Here is a 22,128-nt window from a genome sequence, read left to right on the forward strand (position 1 = left end):
CTTCTTCACTCAAAGGGTGGTGAATCTCTGGAATTCTCTGCCCGTTGAAGTGGTGGAGGCTACCTCGCTAAATATATTTAAGACGCGGGTAGATAGGTTTTTGGTCGGCAAGGGGATTAAGGGTTATGGGGAGAAAGTGGGAAAGTGGAACTGAGCCACTTCAGATCAGCCATGATCTTATTGAATGGCGGGGCAGGCTCGAAGGGCTAGATGGCCTACTCCTGCTCCTATTTCTTATGTTCTTATGTGCTTAATTTGAAGGAAGTGGGAGGGAATGATGACTGCCCAGGAACACCTCAGAACAGTTGAGTCTGGTAGTAATGAAAGCATCTACCAACATTTCTGCAGTAGATAGTTGCTAAAGTTGGGGTAGATATGAATGTGTTATGAAAATGGAAGTCTTTGTGATGGTATTTATATGAATGGGTCAGATGTTCAGTGTTAAGGTCAGTTAGGAAGGTGAGGTTGCAAACCATCTTTAGCCCAAAACATTGCCCAGGAAAGGGAATAGCTGTGTGCAGTTTTGGGCGCTGTACTTATGCAAGGATATTTTGGCCTTGGAGGGAGTGCAGAGGAGGTTTACTAGGCTGATGCCAGAGTTGAGGGGGTTGAGCTATGAGGAGAGGCTGAATAAACTAGGCTTGTACTCGTTAGAGTTTAGAAGAATGAGGGGAGATCTTATTGAGACGTATAAGATGATGAATGGGATGGATAGGATAGAGGTGGAGAGACTCTTCCCGCTCAGAAAGGACAGTAGGACTAGGGGGCACAGCCTCAAGATAAAGGGGGGTTGGTTTAGAACGGAGTTGAGGAAGAACTTCTTCACTCAAAGGGTGGTGAATCTCTGGAATTCTCTGCCCGTTGAAGTGGTGGAGGCTACCTCGCTAAATATTTTTAAGACGCAGGTTGATGGATTTTTGATAAGAGAGGGGATTCAGGGTTATGGGGAGAGGGCGGGAATGTGGAACTGAGCCACGACAGATCAGCCATGATCTTATTGAATGGCGGGGCAGGCTCGAAGGGCCAGATGGCCTACTCCTGCTCCTATTTCTTATGTTCATCTGTGGCAAGGAAACTAAGCTTGTTTTCTTTATTTACCCAGGAAATGTGGGTGTTGTTGGCTAGCCCAGCCTTTGTTGCCCATCCCTAATTGGTTTGCTAAGCCATTTAAGAGTAAGCCACATTGCTGTGGCTCTGGAATAACATGTAGGCCAAACTAGGTAAAGGTGGCAGAGTTCTGGGTGACGGAGTTCTTTTGCTAAAGGACTTTAATGAGCCAGCTGGGGTTTCATGGACATCATTAGACTTTTTAATTACAGATTTTTATTGAATTCAAATTTCGCCATCTGTGATGGCAGGATTCAAACCCAGGTCCTCAGAGCATTATCCTGGGTTTCTGGATTATTAGTCTAGTGACAATACCACCATGTCATTACCTCCCCTAAAGTAGGATTCTAGAACTGACTTTATTTTGCCAACTGAAAGAAATTGAGCTCAATAGACGTAGTAGTTCAAGAAGATAGCTCACCAGCACCTCCTAAACTGCAACTAGAAGTGGGGAATAAATGCTGGCGTAGCCAGTAATGCCCACACCGGAAATGAATAAAAAATCAGGCTGACAACATAGCCAGTAGTGGAATCCTCTAGTGAAATCCAAAAAGCTGGTGGGTTAGAGTTGGATGTCTTTGCTACCCAATATTGCAACTTTGGATAATTATTTTTATTCATTCGTAGGTTGTGAGCGTCGATGTCAAGGCCAGCATTTGTTGCCTATATTGTTAGGGAGACAATAGATAAAAAGCGGGATGGCGTCAAAGAGATCCTTGGAAAACTCCATCGAGATAGTGGTGTTGGAAGTCATTGCAAGAGATTCTATGGCTACAATTGGCTGGATAAACTTTAGGCTGAGGGAGAACTCAGCTAGACCACAGACAAGAGCCATTGAAGGAGGGCAGTCTGCTCAATTTTATGTTGAAGAATGAGTGAATCTCAATTACAGTCATGGTGAATTTTGATTAGAACCATTTCAATGTCCCAAATCAAAGCCGGTTAGAGAGTTTTGAAACGTGTTTGCACGATAAATAATGTGGAGATGCTGGCATTGGACTGGGGTGAACACAGTAAGATGTCTCACAACATCAGGTTGAAGTCCAACAGGCTTATTTGGTGGCACAGGCTTTCGGAGTGCTGCTCACCTGATGAAGTAGCAGCGCTCTGAAAGCTTATGCCACCAAATAAATCTGTTGGACTTTAACCTGGTGTTCCAAGACTTCTTGCTGCATGATAAATGAGCGTGGATTTAAGATGTACAAACATGAAGGACTTTGGAGTGGAAAGAGAGGTGACAAATGGTGTGGTAATTTGCAAGATTTAAAATGGAGTGGGACAGTTCCTGAGAAGAAGGAGCCATTTACAGTGTCGGCTATCAATTTCTCTGCCTTTTTTCTTTAAAAAAAACTTAACCTGCTAAGTTATAAAATGGTTTTTGACCAACAGTGTAGGCAGTACGGCTAGAACATATTGCTTTCTTCCCTGATAACACTGACACAATTTAATTCCACCGGGTATAATTATCAGGGAGTATGTAGCTGCTTTGAGGTTTTCTGTTTCAGGTGTGGTTGTAGGCCTTAAGATGTTTTGGTTAGGTATGATGCAGCAATATTGTGACAGTGCTGGCTTGTTTGTTCATTGCATTTACCTCCGTCAGTAAGATGAGAAAGCAGAAGGATTACCCGAAGGTTAACTGAATGGAATACAGATTAGCATCGTTCTGTGGATTTACGCAATAAATCTTGCTCCCAGTCCTCTACACAGTCAGATTTTAAAAAAAATTATTTAAATGTACTCTTGGGTTTGAAAACTAAAATAAATACAATGTGCTGCCAGAAACTTACAGTATTTTCTTGACATAGTTACTCATTTCAGGAGGGTAAGTGGGTAAAAGGTAGTGGTCCATCCAGTAGCTATGATTTTAAAAAAAAGTTTCTCTCCCCATTCTCCACCTGGCAAATAAAACACACACCAGTAGCTGAACCAGCAAAACATGACTAATGATGTGGAATGAAGTTCAAATAACAACCAAAACTCAGGCCTTCCATGCTGTTCCAACACCGGCAACCAGATTGTTCCCATTATATTTTATGCCACGTCTACCTGGAAAAGCCCATGAGGTGCCGCCACCACGCAGGATATTTGCAAATTCTTTTTGTACATTGTGCAAGTAATGCAAAATGTGTCTCATGGTTAGACTCCAGTAACACTCTTTTCCCTGTGTGTACTCCAGAGCAGTAAACAGTCTCTGCAGCTGCACTACAATCTGTGAACAGGAGCCCCCGCATTTCAGCCTCATTAAATATAGTTGAGTTTTCAGTATGAATTATAATTTCAAGGCCAATAATATTTATTCTCACTGAAGTGGCAGAATGTTCTTTTGGTCATTCTGTCTGTACTTGGCAAGTCACAAAAATTGGCCTTTTTGCAACATTTCTGAGTTTAAGTCTTGTTATTTCATTAAACAGTTTTTCAAGCAGTTTCTGATTGGCACAATGCATCACACTTTTTTCAGGAAGGTGATGGAATTGGATCTGTTTGCACAGCTATCTTTCCAGAAAATTTTATTGCAAAAAAAAATTTTGAAGGCATCTGAGTTGACAAGCTGGTGGATCTAACCAATTTGGTCAGTGTACATGATGTAGATTCTGATGCGTCACGTCAACTCGATTCTGCTTGAGCTTGGATTGAGGTCTTTATTTGTGCAAGTGTTGTTTTCAACCTTTCCCAAGAGATTGATAGGTTAAGGAGCGGATAATTGGTAAATGTTTTTGCACTAAGTGCATGGGCCTGGTTTATGTTACTCATCTTTGCGCCATGCTAGATGGCTTTTAAATATTTAAAAAAAGCTTGCATTTATATATTGCCTTTCACAACCTTGTACATCCCAAAATGTGTTTAGCAAATCATTGGAGATTTTGAGGTTGTAATGAGCAGGGCAGACAAGGGGGAGCCAATGGGTGTAATATTTCTGAATTTTCAGAAAAGCATTAGAAAAGGTGCCACAAAACAGGTTATTATACAAAAGGAGGGCTTGTGGGATTGGGGATAATCTATTAGCATAGATTTAAAATTGGTTAACAAATGGCAAACAGTAGGAAAAGATAAGTCATTTTTAGACTGCAACTATTGAGGTACTACAAGGATCAGTAGGTGGGCATCACCTAGTTGCGAGTTAGAAGTTTATTTATTAGTGTCACAAGTAGGTTTACATTAACACTGCAATGAACTTATTGTGAAAATGCCCCTAGTTTCCGCACTCCGGTGACTGTTTGGTAAACTGAGGGAGAATTTAGTATGGCCAATGCACCTCACCAACACATCTTTTGGACTGTGGGAGGAAACCAGAGCAGACACGGGGAGAGCTTGAAAATTCCACACAGACAGTCACCCAAGGCAGAACTGAACTCTTGGCAGGTCTCTGGGACGAGGGGTTTGTTGTATGAAGAGAGATTGAGTAGACCAGGCCTATACACGTTAGAATTTAGAAACATGAGAGAAGATCTTGTTGAAACATATGATATTGTCAAGAGGCTTGATATGAGGAGGATGGTTCTCCTGGCTAGGGAGTAGAACTAACGACCACGGTTTCAGATGAAGATGTATGCCATTTAATGCTGAAATGAGAAGCAATTTCTATACTTGGGAGGTTTGAATTTTTGTGATTCCTTTGAAGTGCTGTTGATGAATATATTCGTAATAGAAGTCGATAATTGTTTTGGGATTTAAGGGATTTGGGAATAATATAGGAAGCTGAAATTGAGATAGGTGATTGGCCATAATTGTATTGCATGGCAAAGCAGGCTCGAGGAGCTGAATGGTCTCCTTTTACTTCCTACGTTCTTCACAGCCAATTAAGTATTTAAGTGTAGTTACTGTTGTAATATCGGAAATGCATTAAAGATTTGGCACTCCTTTGTTGAAAAGAAATCTCATTTTGAGCAGATGTTGGGAGAAAAATAACAAAACAGTTTGTGTTGATGTGTGCTTAGTCAGGTTTCAAAGTAAACTTGAATGCTGATTCTTGATGCTGCGACTCCAGTCTGGAATATGCTGGCAGAGTAAGGCAGGTTATATTTAGATATGCGGGAAAAATATAAAGCTCAGGAAAAGAAGCAATGGAAAATTACTTCGCTTTTGAAATAGCACCAGAGAAAAAACAATGAGTCATAGAGTCAGAGGTTTACACCATGGAAACAGGCCCTTTGGCCCAACTTGTCCATGCTGCTGAGTATTCCAGTTAAACGCAGTCAGGGACAAAACATTTAAAAATGTAATGGGACTTCCTGTGATATAGATTTGGACCTGCACAGGATATGGAAAGCAAGCAAGTAAAGTCAAGCAAGATGACTCTCTGATCAGAAGTGTATCATATACATTTTGTATTATTACATGTATCAAAGGAAGATCCTAAACTTGGAATGACTCGTTCTTTTTACAGACCTGGTGATCTTGAAGACTTTGAGAATATCATTTTTGTTCTGAAACTTTAATTTTGCACCTGAATCCCAGTTTTACAATCTCACCACATTCATCATTTCCTTTGATATTCAAGTATCCATTTTTTAAAATGTCTTTTATTCCATCACTAGTGTTCCCATATTACTTATTCATTGAGGAACCAAAAAGAGTTGCTTGTAACTTGAGCTGCCACCCCTGAAAATGATGTGGAGATGCCAGCATTGGACTGGGTGGGCACAGAAAGAAGTCTCATGACATCAGGTTAAAGTCCAACAGGTTTACTTGGAATCACAGGTAGGTGATGAAGAAGCAGCGCTCTGAAAGCTCGTGATTCCAAATAACTCTGTTGGACTTTAACTTGGTGTTGTGAGACTTCTCACTTAGAAAGTGATATACAACACTTTATTGCATAGATCACAGAAACAAAAGATCTATTTCCTCCATCGACTCCCTTCTGAATCTGTTAAAGTTAGAAACGTAGATTTCACTTTTTAAACACTGATTATACTTTGCTCTTAAAAATACAGCTTGTCTTATTACCATTTGTGCCATCGGTAATTATTCCACTATCTTGTATTACCTTATCCTCCTAAATTAAGAGCTGTTGAGTTGGTTGCATCACCAACCCCTGAAACGTTTGAATTAGTCTCCTGAAATCTCAGAGAGTCTCCATCTGTGGATGTGGTACCCGTTAGCTCTTGGATTGCCTGTTCCTGGGATAGAACTTTTCAAATTGATACCAATATCTGTACTAGAGCTAGTCCAAATCTCACTTTTCTTATTCTCAGAAATTTCTTGTACAACTGACACTTACAACATTTCACTTTTATGGTCAGTAAATCTCAAAACATCTGTACTTAATCTCCCTCTTTTTTTCATGCCTGCCCTGTCAGAAAGCCCCTGAGATAATCTTTCTTCCCTAGGTGATCCAACGCACATTTACATTAACATATCTTTTGTGGAAAAAGAAAATAGTGCAGATTTGTACCTCTTTAGATTCTCAAATAAACTTGGATTTTACTGTGAACTAAACCGAGTGATGCACATTACAAGGTTTTGAATCTTTAGGTACAATTTACTTTTGACATGTATATTGAGGGATTGTAACGATTTCCATTTAACCTTAAGATAAGAAATGCGGACTAGTTTGCCCTGTATCTCTGATCCTCAATTAGAGTAGAACTAAACAAGTTTAAATAAGTGCCCTTTTTGACTGTCTGATATTAATAACCTTTAAATTGTGATTTTCTAAACTTTAGACCTGCTAAATCTGGGATCCCAATACTTGGAGCATCATGATTATTAACATTAGCCCTCTTTCAGTTGGGCTGCAGCTAACTAAATTTTAAGGACACCTTTAAGGTGCTCTTTTAAGTACATTTTAATTAAAGTTAGTGGAGAGGTCAGATGTTGAATTCCTGATTTCTTGTCTAGTAACTGCTTTAGAAGTACGGTGAGGACTGATTGAAGTTCAGCTGTGATTATATTATCCTGTCCTCCCATAGTTAAATTGTTTATCAATAGCCAACAGTGATAGAAAAATAACTTGTATTTATAACATGTCCTATACAACCTTAATGCCGCATAGGGATTTCTAGCTAATTAAGTACCTCCTTGGGGAAGTCATAGAAGATAGGAGCAGGAGGAGGTCACTTGACCACTTGAGAGACTGCTCCCTAGACTGGGCACAAACATGAGAGGGTGAGGGGGGAGAGGTATAATTTGGAAGTGAGAGGAAGATTCTTCACGCAGAGAGTTGTGGGGGTGTGGAACGCGCTACCGAGTACGGTGGTGGAGGCAGGAACGTTGGACTCGTTTAAGGTACAGTTAGATAGACACATGAGTGAAACGAGGATGGAGGGTTATGGTAGGGGCTATTAAATAAGGTTAGAACCTCGGGAGACACCGGAAAAGCAGGCTTGTAAGATTAACGTTTTTGTCTTTTTATTCCGCAGGTGGAGGTCCACCTCATGTCAAACGAGGGGCATGCACACGGTGGGTCGTGCTTGGGCTGCTCTTGGAAGTTCCGGGAGTGGCCTAGTACTTCGTGTCGGTGTGTGTGCTTGATCTTGGACCGGTAGACGGGCGCCGCAACAGCTCGGTGACTAGCACTGCTAGCTGTGCAGATACATGGATTTGGGCCTGTGTCTGTGGGAGTTTGCGCATTCTCCCTGTGGTTGCATGGGTTTCCTCCGGGCGCTTCGGTTTCCTCCCACACCCCAAAGATGTGCTCTTAGGCTGATTGGTTTTACCAAATTGAAACTATTCTCCCCTGAATCTGGCTAAGTTAGGGGTTCCATTCGTAGACATGCAGGGTAGAATAGGTGTAGGGTGATGCGGCGGCGCGGGCTCGTTGGGCCGAAGGGCCTGTTTCCCGTGCTGGGTTGTTCTTTGTTCTTTGACCCTTTGAGCCTGCTCTGCCATTCATTGCGAGCATGGCTGAACTCAGTAGCCTAATCGTGCTTTTTCCCCATAACCTTTGAACCAGCCCCCTCTTGAATACATTCAATATTTTGGTATCAACTACTTCCTGTGGTAGTGAATTCCACAGGCTCACCACTCTTTGGGTGAAGAAATGTCTCTTCATCTCCATCCTAAATGGTCTACCCTGAATCCTTAGACTGTGACCCCCTGGTACTGGAGTCACTCCTTTAATATGAGAAAAGGCTGCTGCCATGTTAGACAACCTAAGCTAGTGAGTGGATCACATGACTTACCTGCTTCAACTCAGTGGGCTGCAGAATTGAAATTGGGCTTGTTCACTAACCATAACTCCACGGATTGAATATAAAAGTAGGGAGGTCTTGCTGCAGCTGTGTAGGGCTTTGGTGAGGCCGCAGCTGGAGTACTGTGTGCAGTTTTGGGCGCCGTACTTACGCAAGGATATTTTGGCCTTGGAGGGAGTGCAGAGGAGGTTTACTAGGCTGATGCCAGAGTTGAGGGGGTTGAGCTATGAGGAGAGGCTGAATAAACTAGGCTTGTACTCGTTAGAGTTTAGAAGAATGAGGGGAGATCTCATTGAGACGTATAAGATGATGAATGGGATGGATAGGATAGAGGTGGAGAGACTCTTCCCGCTCAGAAAGGATAATAGGACTAGGGGGCACAGCCTCAAGATAAAGGGGGGGTGGTTTAGAACGGAGTTGAGGAAGAACTTCTTCACTCAAAGGGTGGTGAATCTCTGGAATTCTCTGCCCGTTGAAGTGGTGGAGGCTACCTCGCTAAATATTTTTAAGACGCGGGTTGATGGGTTTTTGATAAGAGAGGGGATTCAGGGTTATGGGGAGAGGGCGGGAAAGTGGAACTGAGCCACGACAGATCAGCCATGATCTTATTGAATGGCGGGGCAGGCTCGAAGGGCTAGATGGCCTACTCCTGCTCCTATTTCTTCTGTTCTTATGTTAATAGGATTAAATCAATTTAATGCATGCTGAATATTTCATAATGAGTTATAGAAAATGCTTAAGCATTCACATATTAATAGAATAGAGGGTGGCACAGTCGTTAGCATTGCTGCTTCAACTTCAGGGACCTGGGTTCAATTCCAGTCTAGGTGACTGTCTATGTGGAGCTTGCACGTTCTCCCTGTGTCTGTGAGGGTTTCCTCGGTGCTCCAGTTTCTTGCCACGCTCCAAAGATGAGCAGATTAGGTGGATTGGCCATGTTAATTTATCCTTTAGCATCTCAAAATGTATAGATTAGATGGGTTAGTCGTGGTAAATGTGTGTGGTTGTGGGAGAGGGTCTGGGTAAGATACCCTGTCAGAGTCAGTGTACATTCGATGAGCCAAATGGCCTCATCTGCACTGTAGGGATTCTGAGACAACTGTGAATTTCAAGTGGTGAAAACAAAAGAACTATTTACACTTTTGGATGCATACGGAGCGCACAGCTATCAGGCAATCAGTGTGCACCTCACTTCACTTACTTGCTTTACATGTGTTTCACTTTAGTCATACTGGTAGGAACAAAACTGTGCAGCCAGTAATAATCAGAATGTGGCAACCGTGCGAGTAGACAATGGTCAACAAAATGTCTTGTAGGCTGCACTCAACCCAGATGGACTGCATGTGGCCCTTGGGCCACAGGTTGTCCTACTGGATGACTGCATTTTCTGTTTGACAATTAAATAAATAACCAGATGGTCCATTTTTAATGATATTGATTTATGGATAATTATTCGTCTGAAAACCAGGAGAGTCATAGAGGTTTACAGCATGGAAGCAGGCCCTTTGGCCCAACTTGTCCATGCTGTCTTTTTTTAATGATTAAGCTAGTCCCAATTGCCCATGTTGGTTTATATCCCGCGATAGCCATCTTACTCATGTAACTGTCTAAATTGGTTTATATCCCGCGATAACCATCTTACTCATGTAACTGTCTAAATGTTTTTTAAAAGACAAAATTGTACCCCCCATCTACTGGTAGCTTGTTCCGGGCGCTTACCACTCTCTGTGTGAAAAAATTGCCCCCCTCTGGACTCTTTTGTATCTCTCCCCCTCACTTTAAACCTAGGCCTTCTAGCTTTAGACCTCCCCTACCTTTGGGAAAAGATATTGACTATCTAGCTGATCTATATCCCTCATTATTTTATAGAGCTCTGTATAAAGTCATCCGTAAGCCTCCAACACTCCACAGAAGAAAGTCCCAGTCTATCCAGCCTCTCCTTATAACTCAAACCACCAAGTCCTGGCAGCATCCTAGTAAATTTTTTCTGCACTCTTCCTGTTCCTCTTTTGTGAAAAAAAGGCATAGAACTTTCACAATAACATGACAGAGTTAGCTGAAACCCGAAGTCAAGTCTGAATATCAAGATAAGGGAATTTAAAGATAAGAAAATTTCTAAAAGCAAGGAGGGAAGTTGCAATGTTTAGGGGTTAGCAGGAGCATTTGTGTCCTTGTAGTAATCAGAAAACATTCTGATAAAAATGTTTTGCTGCAGCTATGGTTTATCATGAAGATCCTTCAGATGTTAGGAGGTAATTTATTAACTCTCTCTCAACTGCAGATTTGTATTTATAGCACCCTTGTATTGACCTTGTCCCAGATATGTTCTCCTTCACATGAAGGATCCACGCTGTTGATTTACAAGCAATCTAGTCAAACAATGACACGGTGTGCATGGAAGCAGCTTGTTAGTTTTCATGCCTGCCTAAAATTCACTTCCTGATTTACTTTGTCTCTTATTAATTCTCCTCAACTTAAGCGACCCACACAAAGGCGTTTTCAAATTTTTAATTTAAAAAAACTACAGAAACAAAGTTTTGAAATTTTGAATGCTGAGCAGAGGCTACTGATCTGCATTTGAGTTTCTTCCTTCACCACCTGAACACTAAGGCATCACTGCAATAATCTGGTTTTTCGGGGGAAAAAATGCAATTGTCTAGGGCAATTAACATTCTTTCCACAATAACAGGCTTTCTCAGCTAATGGAAAACATGACTTGATCATTCAATTCTCCCCCGTAGATCAAATGCAAGTGTTAGGAACTACGCAAAGGGTCAATGTTCTCAACATTAAATAGTCATTTGGAACCGAGGTTTTTTTCCACTTCCAGCATCTGTTGTGCCACACTGTTATTTTTGCCATCGTGGCAGTAAGGCCCAAATGTTTTGTTTTGTGATGTACTGGCAGAGCTAATATGTTTCAGCAATATTTTATCTTCATTTATTCTGAAGTGTTGAACATTGTTTGTGGTTACGTGATTAATGGAATCAAAAAGACCAGTCTTGCGCTCTGTCCATTTTATCACGTTGGGTGTATGTGTTGTAAAATATGTAGCTCCCTTCTTTGGATTGCACTGCATTGTGAACTATAACCTGTGCCGTATGTTCAGTTTCTTCCCCATCCCCCTTTTCTGCGGATGTTGATCCTTGCTGGGGTGCAGGCAACTTCCTGGTACCTCAATACATTAGTCAGTCCTAGATTATGAGGGTTATGGACAAAGTGGTTAGGAAGCAGTTGTTCCCTGTAGTTGATGGTTCACTAACGAGGGGGCATAATTTTAAGGAGAGAAGCAGAGGGTTTAGAGGGGATTTGACGGGAAAACATTTTCACCCCAGAGGGTGGTGGAAATCTAGCATGTACTGCCTGTGAGAAATGGGAAACCTTAGAACCTTTCAGTACGTGGATGAGCATTTGAAATATCCTAATGTTCAAGGCTAAGGGCCAAGTGCTGGAATGTGAGGTTAGTGTTGATTTAGTATGGATTTGTCAGTGCAGACTTGATGGGCTGAAGGGTCTCTCTTGTGACTCTTAGATGTATAGATATGCAACTGGGGAAAGCAGTGTAGCAGAATCTTTTCAATTGACTGTCCAATTACCAGTATCAGTAATTAATGGCCATTAGGATGGGAAACCCTCGCTAATATTTAAATCCAGAACACTCACATCAGCAGATGTATCAAATCTGGCGTCTCCTTGTGTTGTATTGAATGAACAGTGTCATTATCCACAAGCCTATCAGGGGAGCTGCCACTTATAAAGCTAATGTTATTGTGCTGTTTCAAAGCTTAAAATCTTCAGTTTTGCATTGATGTCCAAAGAATTCAGCGTACAAAGAAGACACCCTGCTGCAACAGATAGTTTAAACCATTCAACTAATTGTATTTTTTTTGTCACTAGTATCTCCTGAGGATACAGGAAGGTGTTTGAGGAGTATACGCGGGTTATTAGCCAGCGGTATCCCGACATCCGTATTGAAGGAGAAAATTACCTTCCACAACCTATCTACAGGTAATTTCAGTTTTATGGTGGTTTTAAAATATGGATTTAGATTTTGTTTGGAAAAATGACTTGCCTTTCTTCAATATCAGACTGTGGCAATCTTTTCCGTGAATAATGATGGACAAATGTTCAAGTGCACACTGTTAGTATTACATGTGTACTTAGCTTTCTTCTGGACATGAAGGCATGCTTTTTGAGACATTAGTTTAGAGGTCTCTGTTAGAATTTGGATTGTAATTTTACTGATCTTAAGAAGCAGAAGATAATTTCCTCAAATTTTTACAAAAAGCAATAATGCAAAAAAAATGTCTATGTAGTGAAAGCAAGGGTGACACAGCATTAGGATTTGAGGAAGGATTTTGCAATTTGGAAGAGGCGTCACTAATTTAACACACCGATCAAATAAATGGCTTGAATGTTAGTTTGAAAAGGTGGCACAGTGGTTAGCACACCTGCCTCTCAGTGCTAGGGACCTGAGTTCAATTCTGGCCTCGGGTGATTGTCTTTGAGGAGTTTGCACATTCTCACTGTGTCTGCGTGGGTTTCCTCTGGTTTCCTACCACAGTCCAAAGATGTGTAGGTTAGGTGGATTGGCCATGGAAAATTGTTCCTTAGTGTCAGGGGGATTGGCAAGGTAAATATGTGGAGTTACAGGGATAGGGCCTGGGTGGGATTGTTGTCAGTGCATGCTCGATGGACCTAATAGCCTCCTTCTGCATATAGTGTTTCTGTGATTCTATGATTCTATTCTATGAATCAAATTGGCAACAGGAACTTTTGGTAGGGTCATGTTCTCACGGCGATACTAAGAGGTTTGATTTGTTGAAAAAGAGGCTGGATATAGTGATAAAAGAATGGAGTTTCCTGAGGTGATACTTTGGCTTTATAATTCACTGTTCAGGCTTAGAATAACGTGTTCATTTATGCCTACTGTCATGAAAAATGTGCCAGGAAATGCAGCCACAGAGATTCCAGGTGTGAAGCTACAATCTTAATAAATCGTTCACTGAAGTTTGCAAAAATATTGAATGAGATCAATGTCACATACTACTTGAACATAAGCCAGAAATGTAAACCTGGGGACATATAAATTTAAATTAATGGGGAGGAGATTTAAAATGGGTGTGAAGAACATCTTCACTCAGTTGGATAAATGCTGGAAATGTGGCATGCAGGGTCGTAAAGTCAGAAACACTAGAAATGTCCAAAATGCAGCTCTATTGGCGTTGTTGTGATAGGCCTTATCACCACCTTGGGATGTTGGAAGGCATTTCATAGCCAATCTATTTAAAAAAGTCATCACTCTTATCATGTTAGCAGCTATCAAAGCCAAATTCACACAGTAATGTCCTCCAAATAGCTAAATTAAATAAACAATAAATCTCTTATTTGGTATTATTGCTGTGGGATAATGTTAGCCAAGGTACTGAAAACGCCATCTGCTTCTTAGAATAGTGATGATGTGGCCATGCTGGCATTGGACTGGGGTGAGCACAGTAAAAAGTCTCAGAATACCAGGTTAAATCCAACAGGTTTGTTAGGTATCACGAGCTTTCGGAGCACTGCTCCTTCCTCATCTGAGTCAGCCAGTCACCTGAGGAAGGAGCAGTGTTCTAAAAGCTTGTGATACTAAGTAAACCTGTTGGTCTTTAACCTGGTGTTGTGAGACATCTTTCTTTGAATAGTTCCACGGGATCTTTTATGTCTAATTAAATAAGCAGATAGGACCTCTGTTCAAAATCTTGCCCGAAAGACAGCACCTTTGATAATCCATTGCACATTCAGTACTGCACTACTGTGTCAACTTGGGTAGAGTGCTCAAGCTCTAAAGTTTGGATTAAATGTACAACCTTGATTCCAGAATGAATTATTGCTGAACCAAGCTGAGTGATGATTTGTTTCTCAATTTTTAAGTTGTCAGTTATTGATCCAGTAGTTTAATGAACAGATTGATGAAAAGTATGACCATGTTCTAGCAACTTGTGTTTTTTTTTGTTCTGATCAAGAAGTTTAGTATCGAAGAGCACAGAATAGAAAGCAAGACCATGTAACATAAGCAAAGTATTTGACATGAACCCTTTTGTATTTTCTTATTTACAGACACGTAGCATCCTTTCTATCAGTCTTCAAGCTGGTCTTAATAGGACTAATTATAGTTGGTAGAGACCCCTTTCCTAGTTTGGGCATTGAAACACCTGGCATCTGGCACTGGAGTCAGCAGAACAAGGTAAGAGTAGTAGCAGAAAGAATTGTACGGCTGTAGAAAATTTCTCCTCAAGAGTAACATTTAAAAACGATTTGTATGTTAGAATATAAGTTGTGTTTATATTGAACAATGCTCTACTTGTGCAACATGACTTGCCTGCATAGTTTAAAGATGTCTAATTAGCGTTTTTTAAAATTTCCAAATTGGTCTTTACCCTTGAATTGTTATGTCAGGAGCAAACAATAACTGGGGAGGTGTCAGCATAGTGGTACTTTCACTGGACTAATTCAGGGTGTCCGGATTCGAATCCCATAGCAGATGATGAAATTTGAATTTGATTTTTTAAAAAATGTGTCCATCATCGATGGTTATTACCCATTTCGTTCGCTAATTTCCTTTAGGGAAGGAAATCTGCTGTCTTTTCCTGGTTTGGCATACGTTTGACTCCAGGTCCACCGCAATACAGTTGACTCTTAACTGTCCTCTGAAATGGACTTGCAAGCCGCTCAGTTCAAGGGCAATTAGAGATGAGCAATAATCATCCCATGATTAAAAAAAAACTGAAGAGGTCCAGATGTCCCTCTTTAGCTAGTTAGTTGGAGATCTATGAGAGCTGTGCACAGAAACACAACTGAGACTGGCAACTCAGCAGATTATAAGATCATGAATTCTACATGTGCAACATGTTTTGTCATTTTTAGAATGTCAGAAGTAACTTGTGGTTACTCTTGCTCAGTTCTGCAAACAGCATTTGTGTTCAGCTGTTAACAAATCATTTACAAACTTCCTGCTATAGATTATTAGCTTGAAATTTAAATTTCTAATGTCGCTGAAGCTACCAGCATTTGTCTTTTCACTGTGGTTGCAATTTGCGTTATAAACATGCTTGTATATGTAAGGGGTTTTTTTTGCTATTTAAAGTCCACACAACATTGTTTTAGACAAAAAGCAGAAAATGCTGGAAAATCTCAAGTCTGATAGCATCTGTGGAGAGAGAACAGAGCCAGTTATTAAAGTCTGGATGACCCTTTGTCAGAGCTGAAGACAATAGAAACGCGGATGATATTTATACTGATGTGGTAGGGGCTGGATAGAGAGCCAATGGAATTTGCTTTTGTCATATTGTTTTAGACACGTTTACCAATGCTGTTGTTTTGACAGGCAGTTAGATAAAAGCTCACTATGAAGTCGTACCTAGAACTACTTGACAACTCCTTTGCAGTTTAGCAATGATGCAGGAATTAGAACGTTGGTAACCAGTGCACTGGACCACCAATCTCATGAAATGATCCAAAGTAGATGGCTGAAAATTATGATCTTTAACAAAGCCATTATTACAGTATTGAGGTCATAGAGTCATTGATGTTTACAGCATGGAAGCAGGCCCTTTGGCCCAAATTGTCCATGCTGCCTTTTTATTGACCACCATGCTAGTCCCAATTGCACGCATTTGGCTCCCATTCCTCTTTGCCCATCTGACCCATGTAACTGTCGAAATGTTTTTTAAAAGAGAAAATTGAACCCGCCTCTACTGCTACCTCTGGCAGCTTGTTTCGGATGCTCACCACCCTCTATGGACTCTTTTGTATCTCTTCCCAATCACCTTAAACCTATGCCCTCTAGTTTTAGACTCCCCTACCTTTGGGAAAAGATATTGACTACCTATCTGATCTATGCCCCTCAATATTTTATAAACCTCTATAAGATCACCCCTTAAGCTTCCTACGCATCAAGGGAAAAGAATCCCAGTCTATTCAGCCTCTCCTTATAACTCAAACCATCAAGTCTGGTAGCATCCTAGTTAATCTTTCCTGAACTCTTTTAGTTTAATAATATCCTTTATAATAGGGTGACCAGAACTGTACATAGTATTCCAAGTGTGGTCTTGCCAATGCCTTGTACAACTTCGTCAAGAAATCCCAACTCCTGTATTCAATATTCTGACCAATGAAACAAAGCATGCCAAATGCCTTCTTCACCACCCTGTCCACCTGTGAAACTTAGAAAATTTACAGCACAGAGGAGACCACCTGGTCCATCATCTCTTTGCCAGCCTAAAGCAAGTTCCCCAGCCTAATTTTCAGCTCTTGTTCCATAAACCTTGGATGACCAAATCCAAAATATTTAAAAAATATGATGAGGGATATGCATATGAAAATATGCAGAAGGATCTGGATAGGCTGGGCGAATGGGCCAGGAAATGGCAAATGGAATTTAATGTTGGCAAGTGTGAGGTGGTCCACTTTGGTAGGAAGAATGGTAGGAAGGACTATTACTTACGTGGCGAAAAACTGCAGCAGGCGACGGTGCAGAGGGACCTCGGGGTCCTTGTGCATGAGTCGCAAAAACCCAGCCTGCAGGTGCAGCAGGTGGTCAGGAAGGCGAATGGGATGCTGGCCTTCATAGCGAGGGGGATTGAATATAAAAGTAGGGAGGTCTTGCTGCAGCTGTATAGGGCATTGGTGAGGCCGCAGCTGGAGTACTGTGTGCAGTTTTGGGCACCGCACCTGCGCAAGGATATTTTGGCCTTGGAGGGAGTGCAGAGGAGGTTTACTAGGCTGATACCGGAGTTGAGGGGATTGAGCTATGAGGAGAGGCTGAATAAACTAGGCTTGTACTCGTTAGAGTTTAGAAGAATGAGGGGAGATCTCATTGAGACGTATAAGATGATGAATGGGATGGATAGGATAGAGGTGGAGAGACTCTTCCCGCTCAAAAAAGACAGTAGGACTAGGGGGCACAGCCTCAAGATAAAGGGGGGGCGGTTTAGAACGGAGTTGAGGAGGAACTTCTTCACTCAAAGGGTGGTGAATATCTGGAATTCTCTGCCCGTTGAAGTGGTGGAGGCTGCCTCGCTAAATATTTTTAAGAAGCGGGTTGATGGGTTTTTGATAAGAGAGGGGATTAAGGGTTATGGGGAGAGGGCGGGAAAGTGGAACTGAGCCACGACAGATCAGCCATGATCTTATTGAATGGCGGGGCAGGCTCGAAGGGCCAGATGGCCTACTCCTGCTCCTATTTCTTATGTTCTTATGTTCTTAGGGTTTCTGCAATGATCACCCTTTCAGATTGTAACTCAGGAGTGGTGATGGAATACTCTCCACTTAACTGGATGAGTGCAGCTCCCAACAACACTCAAGAAGCTCAACATCATCCAGGACGTGCTCAATTGGTACCCCTTCCACAAACATTTACTCCCACCATCACTGATGCACAGTGGCAGCAGTGTTTAACCACTGTGAAGAACTCACCAAGGTTCCTTAGACAACCTCTTCCAAGCCCATGACCACCACTGTCTAGAAAGTACAAGGATAGTGGACACATGGGAACACCATCCCCTGGAGGTTCCCTCCAAGCCACCCACCATCCTGATTTGGAAAGGTGTCTCTGTTCCTGGGTCAAAATCTTGGAATTCCCTCCTAATATGAGTGTACCTACACAGGGACTGCAGTGATTCAAGAAGGCAGCTCATCTTCTCGAGGGTAATTGGGGGTGCTGGTCTAGCCAGCGATGCCCACATCTCATGAATGAATAAAACATTTGCTCACCATAGCTGCAAACTTGATCTCTTTTGCTGCCACAATCGGTGGTTAATGGTAGGGCTGCCTGCATGATCATTACTCTTTAAAAACCAGAGCAGTTTGTGTTTGTGGAAGCTGAACAATACTGAACTGAGTAGATCCTAAAAGTTTACTGCTGTTCCCTGCCACTGGATGGTGCCTGCATTTGATGCTTGAACAAAATAGACCACTACAGAAGAGAGTGTATGCAATTATTTATGTGAAAAGTTTTTTGATGGAATTTAAATACTGTTTAAAGGATACTTGACATTTGGTTCCGGACCTATTTGACAGAACGTATAGGGTGGCACAGTGGTTAACACTGGCCTCACAGCGCCAGGGACCCGAGTATGAATCTTGACCTCGGGTCACTGAATCTGTGGAGTCTGCACATTCTCCCTGTGTCTGCTTGGGTTTCCTCCAGTGCTCCAGTTTCTTCCCACTGTCCAAAGATGTACGGGTTAGGTAAATTGGCCATGCTAAATTGTCCCTTAGTGTCGGGGGGCTGCTTAGGGTAAATACATGAGGTTATAGGGAATGGGCCTGAGAGGGATTGTGGTCGGTGCAGAGTTGAAGGGTTGAATGGCTGCCTCCTGTGTTGTAGGGATTCTATGAAATCTTCCTATAAAACAAAATATCTTGTAATTCTGGACAGCTTCATCTGTGGGATGCCTTTGTGCCAAGACTTCTCTGAGTTTAATGCATTTAGGTTATCAAAATGTGACCCCATATACTCTGATATTCTTCCCAGTTTTTTTCTTTCTCACCCTTTCCTCAACCCACTGAATACCGCTGAAGGTGCTTGAAGGACAGTTACAGCGGAAACCATTATTCTTTCACTGTCTAGGTGGTCACTCAATGTGTGAGGCTGATTATTGGGGAATGGCCTCATAGCTGAGCACAGTGCTGACAGCTGAACCCTGTCTCACAGGAGTCAGGGTAATGTCATTTGAAGCAGGTTCCTGGGCTGATTTTCTTTGTCAACCCTGAAATATTGACACCAATTGCTGCATCATTGACTGAGGTGATACAGCACAGCCTTAGATTCAAACCAGTAGTCTACTCTAAATAGCCTGTTCTGGATTCCCTCATACCCTCCTTCTCCCTATTATTAGTGCCATTAATTTGCCTTCTGCAGTACATATAATCCCAATAAATCATTGGATTTTCTGTTTCAGTGCTTATTTTTAGCCTGACTTCAGACAACACTAAACTGCTTAAAAAAAAAATGTAGCTGTGAAATGTAATGGATATTAAGAACTACTTCAAAATAGCCATTGCACCTAAACTGATTTCATTTTACTTTTTTATTTAGATCTATGCATGTATGATGGTGTTCTTCCTTAGTAACATGATTGAAAATCAGTGTATGTCTACTGGTGCATTTGAGATTACATTAAATGGTAAGTAATAGCATTGGCACTACTGTATCTTTACTGCATTTGTTTCCTATTTAGATATGGCAATTCGGCAAATTTTTAAAAACAAACCCTAAAGCTGAACTAAATTGCACTTCAGTGAGAAACACAGGTGAACATAAACTGGGCAGCAATATCTTTTGTTAAGTAATTTTAACACAGGTGGCACAGTGACATACTGCCTCACAGCATCGGAACCTGGGTTCAATTCCTGGCTTGGTCACTGTCTGTGCAGAGTCTGCACATTCTCCCCATGTTTGCATGGGTTTTCTCCGGGTGCTCCGGTTTCATCCCACAGTCTGAATGACGTGCTGGTTAGGTACGTTGGCCATGCTAAATTCTCTGTGTACCCGAACAGGCACCGGAGTGTGGTGACTAGGGGATTTTCACAGTAACTTCATTGCAGTGTTAATGTAAGCCTATGTATGATACTGATAAATGAACTTTAAAAACACCATTTAAAAAATCCCAGAAATGAGAAAGGGAAAATACTAATAGCAGTTTGAATCACAAATTTTGCCAGATTTGGCACGTTACAGCCTTTGGGACTCGATGTTGAGTTTGGCAATTTTAGATTGATTATTCTCTTCCATCTTAAACCACTCTTTTTTTTAATATTCCAAACATGTATTGTCTCAGTACAAAATATCCCGTCCCCCTCTCATAGGGCATCTGTCATTTCTTAAAGTTGCTGCTTTTTGTTGCTGTTTCTATAAATATAATCCATCCTTTCATTTTTGACAAAGAGTCTATGATTCAAAACGTTAATTAACCCTGTTTCTCTCCTGATAGATGCTCACAGACCTGCTGAATGTTTCCAACGTCCCCTGTTCTCATAAATATAGATAAGCTTGTTTTATCATTTTCTTTGTTTGAACAGAACTGTTACATTTTTTACCCTTCAACTCCTTGGAAACAATTTCGATATCAAATGATGATCGAGAGATTACAAGCAGAGATTTTCCATTTTATCTCTGATTTTCTTTAGTAATTTAGAACAATAAACAGGACACATTGACTTGCACACTGTTGCTAATAGAATGGACTAATAGCTGTGTGCCAAGTAATTAAAGTAAAATTCTTTGATATTTAAGGCCTCTACATTGGCACATTACCACTGTGACAATAGATCCCATTTCATCAAGAGTGGGCGGCATGGTGGTACAGTGGTTAGCTCTGCTGCCTCATAGCACCAGGGACCCAGGTTCGATTCCTGGCTTGGGTCCCTGTCTGTGTGGAGTTTGCACATTCTCCCCATGTCTGTGTGGGTTTCGTCCGGGTGCTCCGGTTTCCTCCCACACTCCAAAGATGTGCAGGTTAGGTTGATTGGCCATGCTAAATTGCCCCTTTGTGTCCGGGATGCATAGGTTAGAGGGATAAGCGGGGTAAATATGTTGGGTGTGGGGATAGGGCCTGAGTGGGAGTGTGGTCAGTGCAGACTCAGTGGGCTGAATGGCCTCCTTCTGCACTGTTGGATTCCGTGATTCAAGTTACTTTTATTGATATTTTCTCTGCTGAACCCACAATTCTGCATAGTCAACTGTTGTTGCTTGATGTGTTTATCTTAAATATTCACAGAAATACATTAATAACTATAGCAAAACAGGAGTAATATAGAAGGAACAGCTGATTACCAGCAGTGAAAGTGGTGGATGGATACTGTCTAAGTTGGGAGGTAGCGGAGGCAAGCTTTGTTTTCTCAGAATGACATTTTTATGGGTTTAGGATAAATCTCATTTCAGGAATCTTGGCTGTTTACCTTATTGGCCATTGTAATTTTTATGCCACTATGGGAAAGCCACTGGCTGCTCTTTTGATTCTTTCTGTCCACTATCATGCTGATTAGGGCAATACTGTGAGGGATGATGGATTCAGGAACTGCTGTCTGTTTTTTTGGAAATCACATTTCCGAAGGATGAGGGGCGACCTGATAGAAGTCTACGAGAATCTGAGGGGCATGGACAGAGTGGATAGTCAGAAGCATTTTCCCAAGGTGGAAGAGTCAATTACTAGGGGGCATAGGTTTAAGGTGTGAGAGATAAGGTTTAAAGCAATTGTACAAGGCAAGTTTTTTACACAGAGGGTGATGGGTGTCTGGAACTTGTTGCCAGAGGTGCTAGGGGAACCAGATACGATAGTGACTTTTAAGGGGCATCTTGGCAAATACATGAGTAGGATGGGAATAGAGGGATACAGCCCTGGAAGAGTAGGGGTTTTAGTTCAGTTGGGCAGCATGGTTGGTGCAGGCTTGGAAGGCTGAAGGGCCTGTTCCTGTGTGGTAATTTTCTTTTGTTCTTTGACCCAGGTGCTTGGAGTTGTCTGAAGGCACCAAGACGAGACTCAGTTTCCCCCCACCTTTTGCATATCAGGAGAGCTCCGATTTTTCTTTGTTCTACACTTAAGATTGAACTTAAATTGAAAAATTGCCTATTGTGTATAATAATATAAGTGAACTTGTGTGCAACATTTAAAGGAGAACATATCATCAATGCAGAAATGCCACCCAGGGTGTCAGTTGCAGAACACTATTCAAACGGATTTTCGGATTATTTATACAAAGTGTGCCTGCGTACTGGTGCAGGTAACCAATCATGGATACCTTCTTCATGAAGTCATGTCTGTATTGTTTGTGAGGAATTATGTTCAGTTGTGTGATAAATGTGTTCCAACATGTTCCACTATATTAGCATAAACTAACGAGCAAAGTT

The 22,128-nt window shown here is 41.5% G+C and overlaps 1 protein-coding gene across 1 annotated transcript in view; it reads left to right on the forward strand.

Moving 5' to 3' along the window:
• The window catches only part of LOC145341126 (thioredoxin reductase-like selenoprotein T), a 34,495-nt gene that overhangs the window by 8,210 nt on the left and 4,157 nt on the right, over window positions 1–22,128 (forward strand). The window contains exons 2-4 of the mRNA XM_080186000.1: window positions 12,135–12,245; window positions 14,337–14,463; window positions 19,318–19,405. Of these exons, the coding sequence (XP_080042126.1) occupies window positions 12,135–12,245; window positions 14,337–14,463; window positions 19,318–19,405 (326 nt within the window). The remainder of the gene's footprint in view (window positions 1–12,134; window positions 12,246–14,336; window positions 14,464–19,317; window positions 19,406–22,128) is intronic.

This window comes from Carcharhinus amblyrhynchos, chromosome 3, assembly GCF_965287045.1.
Source record: "Carcharhinus amblyrhynchos chromosome 3, sCarAmb.v2.hapA, whole genome shotgun sequence".
Taxonomy (NCBI): Eukaryota; Metazoa; Chordata; class Chondrichthyes; order Carcharhiniformes; family Carcharhinidae; genus Carcharhinus; species Carcharhinus amblyrhynchos.